The 10611-nt window shown below is 34.7% G+C and overlaps 1 protein-coding gene across 1 annotated transcript in view; it reads left to right on the top strand.

Moving 5' to 3' along the window:
• Positions 1-10611, top strand: part of Itga8 (integrin subunit alpha 8) — a 227371-nt gene that overhangs the window by 82989 nt on the left and 133771 nt on the right. The window contains exons 12-13 of the mRNA XM_012517847.2: positions 2174-2379; positions 3328-3519. Coding sequence (XP_012373301.2) covers positions 2174-2379; positions 3328-3519 — 398 coding nt within the window. The remainder of the gene's footprint in view (positions 1-2173; positions 2380-3327; positions 3520-10611) is intronic.

Here is a 10611-nt window from a genome sequence, read left to right as displayed (position 1 = left end):
GGCATGTGGTGCTGGGGGATTGAACCGCGGTCCCTGATGCTTTTGCTAAGCTTGTTCTAAGTAGGTGCTTTAGACCACTGAGCCATCTCTCCAGCCCCTACAAATTTGTTTTGATTGCTGGATAATATTCCATTGCAGAAGGCAAAAATCTTGTTTATCTATGCACCTTTTGAAGTATATCTTTGCTGCTTTTAACTTTGGCGATGTGGCTCCATCCTTCTGCAGCCCCATCTACCAGCATGAAATCAGAGCTCTTGCTGTCCATCCTCACTAACACTTTGTTTTGCTGGCATTTAGCCATTTTAAGGTATTGTGGTGGCAGTTTATTGTTGTTTTAATCTTCAATTCCTAATGACATATGATTTGGGATATCTTTTTACATGCCTGTGTCTTCCTTGATGAAGTATCCAGATTCATATCAAAACTTAAAAGTGTTTTCTTAATGTTCATATTGTATATTATATACATATACTATGATGATAATTTCAAATATTATATAGCACTATATATAACAATATGATAACATATTAGGCATTATTTTATTGTTATCAATTACTTTACATTGTAGAGCTCTGAGAATTCTTTGTGTATATTTACTTTTCCTATTAAATGTGTTGGAATCCTCCTAGCCTGGAACTTACTGGACCACTTGTTGCACCCTTAGTCCATTGGGGGCACTTGCCTTGGCTCCCAACACATCATTTGGAAAGCCCTCCTGTCATGATCACACCCTCTCCTCCAGGGAGCCTTTCTTAATTCCCTCCAAGCACTATCCTCTTCCCAGTAGTGCTCCCAGCAGCCATTTGAAACCCTTGTCATCATTTGAAAATTAATTCGGGATTTCACCGATTTAATGGTCAGTGTTGTATTCTTTAAGTCATGCAGCACAACATCTTGAGCCTGCTAGGTACATAGCACATCTTTAGACTCAGACTGAAATATAGGCACCCGATTAAGCACACAGGCAATGAGAAAATTTGAGAATGAAATACAACAAAGTCAGCATTTTTCCTACCACACAGATGTTCAGGAGTGTTTCTCTCACCTCATCCATGCCTCTGCATATTTGTAATATGAGATATGTAGATATCTAATATTATCAACATATTTATAGGAATACAGCAATATATGACTTGTTATATATCACACAAAATTAAGATACTTGCTATATTGGTAATAATGTTAATGAGACATTATTAAATGGTAGTGATTATAACATTTTAGTAACTAGGCTACTTGGCAAACTTCAGATTTCCCTAATTTACTTAGACACAAAACCAGTGCAAATTTACATTTCAGCTTCAAGTGACCTCTTATTTTCACATTTTTGCATTTACCAAGATGAAGCTGTCTATGGGTGAACTTTAGCAAGGTTACTAGTAGATATCAAATTATGTGTATTTGTTCATGTAACTTTTCTTAAAATTTTAAAATAAAAATTAGATATCTTAGAGGGCTCATGAGCAAAAGTTTTCTATTCTGGCTCTGTGAAAGAAACTTGTTTATCTTGCACCACTTTTGTTTTTCATTTATCTGGAGATTACACCTCATCTCTAAATAGTTTTCTTAGGTGTCTCTTTCGTGAGTATTTTAGGCCTCAAATATCACCTGTGTTTTGATATTATCTACATATAGAATAAATAGCTATAAATTTTTGTCAGGGATAAAAATTTTGTTTTCTGGTTTTCTAGTCAGCATTATTCACCTTTCTAGTCTCGTTTTTATCAATAGGCAATAGGAGGAAAAGAAAGGACAAAACTTATTTTAATCCTTATTACTGAAAGAAAACTGCATAATTTAATAGCTGTCAAAATTGCAAACAAACTCTAATCTCCTTTTTATAAAAACCTACTTAAGTCTTTTCAAGTTTTCCTTGTACAACTATGGTTTCTGTGAATATACTTGAAAAGCTTAACAAGAGAAACATCTGTGGTTTTCTTAAAGTGGTTGCTTCTAACAAGTTAAAAAGTTTAACAGGATCATTTAACAACTGATTTTCCTGCAACATTGTGTTTTGTAGACATACCAAAGCAATGAAAGAAATTCAATGGTTCTAAAGTGACCCTTGGAGAAAGAGATTACCAATGGAAATGTAGTGTTGTGGTTGTTAATGGATATGCTGGGAAGAATCTCCTGGCTTCTCCTTGCTGACTGCTGTCTTTGTTCCCCACAGAATGGATGACATATTGATTGGGGCTCCTCTCTTCATGGAAAGAGAATTGGAGAGTAGCCCGCGGGAGGTGGGGCAAGTCCACCTGTATGTGCAAGTGAGCACTCTCCTCTTTCGGGACCCACAGGTCCTCACCGGCACTGAGACTTTCGGGAGGTTCGGCAGTGCTGTGGCACACTTGGGTGACTTGAACCAAGATGGATTCAATGGTAATTTAAACCCATGTCCTACATGTCATAATTTTATGTTACTGCTACATGAAAGAAACAGTGGATATTTTTAAATACAATGATGTGAGGGAACTGTTATTATTGGTGTTTAATAAATTAGCAAAACTCACAAAGCAGGATATATTTTGACTAGACATCACATGGAAATGTTTTCATGGGTGTTCCATGACAGCTCTCAAAAATGACTTGAAGGGGACTAGAGAATCTTGTATATGTATGAGATCAAGACAAATGTATACATGTTGACATATTAGCTAGTAGAGTATGTTCTGGTGATCATATATGGGTTACCTATGTTCCTGGTCTATAAACTTCAATAGAAATGCAATTTCAATGTTTTTAATAAAAGTTTTAAATTCTTGGTGTAGAGTATAGTTCCCTAAATTAGGAATTCATAGAAGCCTTGCAAATACTCTCTCCTCAGAAAAAATGTATATGTATACACAAAATCTTACATATATTTTTCTGGATCTATAAGAATCATGCTATAGTATATTTCTTGGTCTAAGCAAAAAAATGTGACAGACAGGCTATAACATGCTGTTGAGGAAGTATTCACATCAGATCAGTATCCATTGGTACTTTTTATGAGTGTATTGTACTCATGATTTATTTGAACAAAAACTTAGGAATTAGTAATGTTTAAAGTATTGTAAGTGTATATTAAATATTTAAGTTTCAGGTGGAATAAAAAAGACAACTAATTTGTTGCTTTCCCAAACTGTGCTATTCCCTATTGTATAAGAGAAATGAATAATGCTAAATTAAGAGTTGTCTATTTTCTTTTGTGTTTTCACTTAAGCCCATTATGATAATTACTATTACTTCAGTACTACAGAACTCTGATGCAAAGTATAACAAGCCCATTTGATTAAACTTAACTATTCTGGAGCATTCTTCTTTATCTCCAAATATGTTTGTCTCTAGACATTGCCATCGGTGTGCCCTTTGCAGGCAAGGATCAGAGAGGAAAAGTGCTCATTTACAATGGGAACCAAGATGGCTTAAACAGCAGGCCTTCCCAAATTCTGCAAGGAGTGTGGGTCTCACAGACAGTCCCTTCTGGATTTGGCTTTGCTTTAAGAGGGGACTCAGACATAGACAAGAATGATTACCCAGGTAAGGTTTCCTTTCTCTTCTCTCATGGGAATTCATTTCTGGGCAAGAGTCCATCCTCTGGAAAACACATCATATGCAAGCCCTTCTTTCATGAAGAAGGAGGTCACATTTAACATGGCACAAGGTTGGGTGGGGTCTTTTGAATTTCCATTTCTTGGTGTGATCCATGAGTATTTAAAGGAAAACAAGATAAATACTGCTTTTCCAGTCAAGGGACAACAATAAAGAGAAAATGTGGTTTAGAAACCTGCATTGCACATAAAACTTGTCATTTTTGCAGCCCAACTTTTTGTTTGCGATCCTGCAGTCATCTGGTATCCACCAACAAAGACAGCACACTCCACACACCTTTCAAAAGCAATTCCTTTTTAAACTGACTGTTCTGGTTAATCCACGTTTGACCTTCAACATTTGCTTTCATAAAACTTGTGGTTTTAGACCATATTTCCAGTCATATTTTGGGACTTTCAAAGATAAATCAAATATTTGAGGGAGAAAAATAGAAGCATTTCCTAGGAATTATAAATTATTCTTGATGACCTAACTCACATTGAGGATATATAGAGAATCATAGACGAATAATTCATATTTTGTGCATGCTATATGAAAATATGGATTTTGACTTAAAGGATTATTTCAGTAATCATAGGTTTTAGCAAAAAAACATTAGTCTCTTTGGTTTTATGGTTCATTTTTTCACTTTATGTTAGTTATTTTAAAATGGTTTCAATAAGTGTTTAGAAATCATTAATAGTTAACTGACAGCTTCAACTGTTTATTGAAACCTTCTCTCTTTCCACCAGCCCCTCCCCTACATGGGAATTTTCCATATATAGGGCTTTCTGTGGTTTGGGGCAGCAGTCCAATAAGCTGACTGCCTAAATATACATCATTAATTTCAATCATTTGGCTTTCTCTTCTCCTCCGGGATTAGGCAACAAGGATAACACAACTTATAAATGTGCCAAAAACCTGTCACCGTGCTAACATAGATATTATAGGGGGCTCAAAGAGGACTGATATTATATTGTGTATTAATGCTTTCTACCTTTGACAATTGCAAGAGCATTAAGTTGAATTCACTTTCTTAAGTCATGTTTACCAGTCTAGTTGGCTAAGGTTAATTTTAGTGGGGGAGTAGGTGAAAATAAGTCTCCTATATAATATATTCTAATTTGAAATAATTCAAATATCTACATCCCTTATGTTATTCCTACCCAAAATATGCCAGGGTGATTAATGAAATTCAACTCCTGGGTAGCAATTCTAGATAAACAGTGAATTTAGAAAGTTAGTGCTATTCATTATGCTTGTCAGGGACTTCCTTTCCCCACCCTCAGGACCAGGGAACTTGACAGGTGGAATAGCAGTGACGTCCAAAAGGCAAAGGATGTAAAGGATGGATCGACCAAACAGCTAGTCCATCGCTTTCTTTGAAGGCTGAACTGGGACTGAAAGAAGGAGACAAGAACCAAGTTTCTCCTGGGGAATATTTCCTTTGGGGAGAAAGAAGATAAGAGTAGGGCAAGGAAGAGAAAAATAATTTTGCAATGTTGCTAATAGTGAAGAGAAAAATATTAGTTCAACATTAACAATTGCACCTCTTAATTGCATCCCTTTATAAGTTCTCAAGGTGCCACCACCTCTGCAGGTCTTTGCACTGTGCCCTGCAATGAGTTTCAGGGTCACAGGCATTAAAGCAGTGTATCTAAAATGTGTCAAGCATACCAGTTTCCTGCTGATTCTGTTCACAGAGAAGGAAGGCATAGCACCCTTTCAGATAGGTTGATTTTTCCTCTCTGGGATGGGACTCAAAGATCTGAGTTTTTACCTGGAACCCTATTTTGAGGCTCCAGAGCCCTTGAAGTTCTACTCTCGAGTCTACTGCAGTCTAATATACATTTTTCTCATGTGGCAAGAATCTACATTATTAAGCTCTGACGTTTCCTTCATTCTTTTCAAAGATATCCATCCAGAGAGTGGCCCTTTTCTTCAGGATCCTTCTGTGTGGTAGCATCATTGTTGACGATTATGCCATAAAAAGTACTGTAAAATCATCAGTGAAGACAAAGGACAGCTCTACACTGAGAGCTGCCTGTGTATTTAAGTGGTACTTTAAATGATACTTTACTGGATTTCATTTATAACATAATACCATGTCTGTTAACATTAACTCACACTGGCTGAATCCATAAAGGACATTTATGTTCAGGTTAAGGGATCATTCTCAAAGGAAATCAAGAGCAGAGATTTACCAAGCCTCTGGAAAGGAGTGACTACAACTTGTCCACTCCCCCTACCCGTGTGTGTGTGTGTGTGTGTGTGTGTGTGTGTGTGTGTGCGTGTGCTTTCATCCAGAGCAGATTTCTTGTTTTTATTTTAATTTTAAAAGGAAAAAAAAGATAAACTTAATGAAACCAAGTTTCAAAATAGGTGAGTAGAACAGTTATAATAATTGATACGTTGGGCAGTGTTTTCATAGTAGTCATTCAGAGAGCAAGCCATAGACATGACATCTTGTCCAGACAATGTTAGCACAAAACTTTCTTTTCAATGAAATAAGAGAAACTAGCTATAAAACTACCTTCATCTTTCTTATATATTTTTTCACTTTCTTCTTTTCCACTTCACAGTTTATCCTTTCTTTTGAATAATTTCTTCCCAATTCACAATAGCTATTGTACATGTCAGATCTTATATACTTGTTCAATTTCTCATGTTCATGAGCCAATGCAATGTTTACGCATACAGGTATGATTCATTTAACTTATGAGTATAGTCTCAAGTTGGATTCATTTACCTATAAACCTCTCCAAATTATCTTTCTCTATGGCTGAGTAGTACTCCATTATATTTTTAAAAAACATACTTTTTATCCATTCCTTGATTGGTGGGCATCTGAGTTGTTTCCAAGATTTAGCACTATAAATTATGCTGCTACAAGCATGAGTCTTCATGTATAACTGTGGTTTAATGATTTTAATTATTCTGGGAAGATATGCACAAGGGGAATACCTGGGTCAAATGGGACCTCTAATCCCAGTGTTTTGAGGAATCTCCATTTCTACAGTGGTTCCATTCTCACCAAAAGTGGAAAAGCATTTCTTTTTCCTTGCAGCCCCTTGGGAATTTGTTATGGGTTCATTTTTGATGATAGCCATTCTTGTTGGGGTGGAATAGAATCTCAGTGTTACTCTAATTTGTGTCTCTCAAATGACCGAAGATGTTAAGCATTTTCATGTATTTTATTTGTTATTTATTCTTCATCTGAGAAGTACATATTCATCTCAGATGCCCATTTGGGGACTGGGCCTTTGAATTTGGGGGATCTGATTTATTTCAATTCTTTATATGTTCTAGATATAACCCCTCTGTCTGTGGGACAACAAGTTATAATTTTTCTCACTGTGGATTTTTCTTAGCACTTTTTTGGTAATTTCCTTCGTTATGTAAAAACTGTTCAACAAGTTGAGATCCAATTTGTTGATTCTTTGCATTATTTCCCTTGCAGTCTGGGTTTTATTCATGAAGTCTCTGCATATACATGTTTTCAAGATTTCTGCCTATTTTTTCTTCCAGTAAATTTAGCATTTCTATTTTAATATTTAGAACATTGATCCATTTTGACTTTAGTGGATGGTGATAGACATGGGTCTAGTTTTAGTCTTCAGCATGTGGGAAGCCAGTTTTTCCATTATCATTTATTAAAGAGATTACCTTTCTTCCAATGACTATTTTTGGTTCTTTGCTCAAGTATAAGGTAGCTGATTGTGCTTGGGAATGTTTCTGCATCTTGCATTCCGTTCCACTCACCCTCAGGTCTGGTTTTATTTTATTTTTTTCAATGTCATGCTGATTTTCTTGCAGTAGCTTTACAGTATTTCAAGTCAGGGATTTTGATGGCCTCCTGCCTTTCCTTTGTGACCCAGGATTGATTTTGCTATTATAGGACTTTTCTGGTTTCACATGAATTTCAGGTAGGTTTTATTTAGATCTGTGAGTTATTTTAAAGGTATTTTTATTGGTATTACATTAAGCCTGGTTAGTAGGTTTTGGAGTATGGTCACTTTTACTATGTAGGTTCCTATCTAATAACAAGAACTATCTTTCCATTTTCTTATATCTTTTTAAATCTCCTTTTTTAGATTACTATAATTTTCACCCTATACATCCTCAATCTTTTACATCCTTTATTGTATTGATTCCTAAGTATTTTCTTTTTTAATGTTATCATGAAGGATGTGCTTTCCCTAATTTCTCTCTGTGTGAGTTTGTTGCTTGTGTACAGGAATGCTATTGACTTTTGAATGTTGACTTTGTATCCTGCTACACTAGTGAATTTGAATATTAAGTTTACAAGTTTTTGTTGGAGTTTTTGGGTCTTCTATGTAGAGTATCATGTCATCTGCAAATAATAATTTAACTTCTTTTCCTATCTTTATTGTTTTTATTTTCTTTTCCTCTTGTCTAAAATCTCTGGGTAACGTTTCCAGAACTAGACTGAATATAAGTGGTGATAGTGGACATCGTTGTGTTGCTCCTGATTTTAGAGTGAAAACTTTCAGCTTTTGTCTATTTAGTATGATATGGAGTGTTTGTCATAGATCTCTTTTATGTGATTGAAGTGGACTGGAGCAACCTGCTTGGGGCTCCTGTCTGTCTTTATATTGAATGGAAGCTTTCTTTCCCCCAATAAATATATTCTACTCTTAAAAAAAGATTGAGGCAGAGGCCATTTATTGCAATTTTCTGTAGAGTTTTTATCATGAATAGGTGTTGGACATTGTCAAAAGCTTGTTCTGCATCTATTGAGATGCTCATGTAATTTTTGTCCTTGGCTCTGTTAATATGGTATATTACGTTTATTAATTTGCATATATTTAACCATCTCTGCATCCCTATTGTGAATGCTACCTGGTCATGATGTATAATGTTCTTGATGATTTGATGTATTCTGTTTGCTAGTGTCTGATTAAAGATTTTGCCTCCATTTACATTGGTTAGATCGGCCTCTAGTTTTCTTTTTGTTTAGTTTCATCTCTGTTTTTTTTTTTTTTTTTTTTTAACCAAGGATTGAACTCAGACCCTTGAACTTGCCATACAAGTGCTTATTCTACTGAGCCAAATCCCCAGCCCCTCATCTCTGGTTTTGGAATCATGCTGATACTTACTTCCAGGAATGACTTTGGAAGTTTTGCTTCCCTTTCAATTTCTTTAAAGAGTTTAAACATTACTGATATTATTTCTTCTCTAAGTTTCTTGTGCAATTCAGCTTTGAATCCATCAGCACCTGGACTTTTCTTTGTTGATAAATTTTTAATTATGTTTTCCATTTTATTGGTGGATAATAATTTATCTAGAATTTTTGCATTTTCTTAATTTAGTTTTTGCAACTTGCTTGCATCTAGGAATTTGTCCATTTCTCTTGTGTTTTCATCTTATTAGAATATATAACGTCGCATCGTATTCATGATTTCTTGGATTTCTTTGGGATTCGTTGAGATTTTTTCCTTTTTCATTTCCAATTTCTTGAAATTGTGATTTCTCTTTCCCTTTTTGATGAGGGTGGCTAACAATTTATCAATTTTATTTATTCTTTCAAAGAACTAACCTTTCAATTCATTGATTTTTGTATTATTTTTATGGTCTATATTGCATTAATTTCTGTCCTTATCTTTAAAATTTCCTGACTCAAATGAACTTTTGGTTTGATTTTTAATTTTTTTTTTCTATCAGTTTAAAGTTCAATGTTAGAATGTTTATATGAGTTTATTTTGGTTTTTTTTAAAGTGTATGTTCATTATTTTAAATTTCCATCATAGTACTGCTTTCATTGCATCATGTAAGTTCTATATAAGACATCTTGAATCAGCATTATAATCTAATTGCTCCTGTGTGACACATTTTCCATATGTTAATGTAAGTTTTGTTATTTCCTTTGTCATTGATTTACAGTTTCATTGTATTATGGTCAGAGTATGCATGGGAGGATTTAAATTCTTCCACATTTACTTAAACATGTTTTTTCAGCTAATGTATGTACTATTTTGAAGAATGTCCTATTTTCAGCTGAGAAGAATGTCTATTCTGGTGTTTTGGGGTATAACTAGATGTCTAGTCTATAGACATCTACCAATTCCATTTGTTCATTTGCTTGATTCAATTTTAACATGTCTTTGTTGACTTTTTTTGTTTGTTTAGTTGATCTATCCTTTGTGAGAGTATGGTATTAAGATCCACCACTACAGTTGTGTTAGTGCTTATTTGTTTTTCATGTCAGTTAATGTTTGTCATATATAGTTGGGTGAACCTCTGCTTGTTGCATAAATATTTATGACTATTATGTTTTCTTGGAGTTTCAGTATGTAGTGACTTTTTTGTGGCTTTTAATCAATTTGTCTGAAAGTTTATATTGTCTGCAAATAGAAAAGCTACCCATGCTTTTATTTCTGTGTCCATGGAGAATTGTTTTCCATTCTTTGACTTTCAGTCTATGAATTTCTTTTTGGGTTAAATAGGGTTCTTTAGGGTGCAGCATATTGTTGAATCTTGCTTCATGATCCATTCTGCCAGTCTACTTCCTTTGATTGGTGAATTGAAACCATTTGCATTGATGTTTATTGCTGACATGTACTGGCTTTTCTTTTTCATGTTGTTTCTCTGTCCTGCCCAGTGGCTTATTTCTATTGGTGTTCCTCTGTTTGTGGTCTTTGTTATCTATTTCTAATATGTTTTTCAGAGCATTCTGTAGAGCTAACTTGGTGGTCATAAATTTCTTCAGTTATTCTCTTTTATGAAAGTATCTTATTTCTCCATCAATTTTGAAATATAGTTTGTAAGATACACCAATCTGGGTTAAAGATTGTTTTCTTTCAGAGCTTGAAATACATCAAGCTCTTTTTGATTGTAGGGTTTGTGGTGAGAAGGCTTTCTGTGATTCTGATGGGTTTTCATTTATAGGTGATCCGTTTCTTTTAATATTTTGTGCTGAATTTTTGGAATCTTGATTTTTATATGCTTTGGTGTAGATTTATTTTGATCATTGTAGGGGAGAAGGCTCAGTGGAATAAGCACTTGCCTGGCAAGTGCAAG

The sequence above is a fragment of the Octodon degus genome, unplaced genomic scaffold (genome assembly GCF_000260255.1).
Source record: "Octodon degus isolate 3935 unplaced genomic scaffold, OctDeg1.0 scaffold00220, whole genome shotgun sequence".
Taxonomy (NCBI): Eukaryota; Metazoa; Chordata; class Mammalia; order Rodentia; family Octodontidae; genus Octodon; species Octodon degus.
This window is presented reverse-complemented; position numbering and strand designations above follow the sequence as displayed.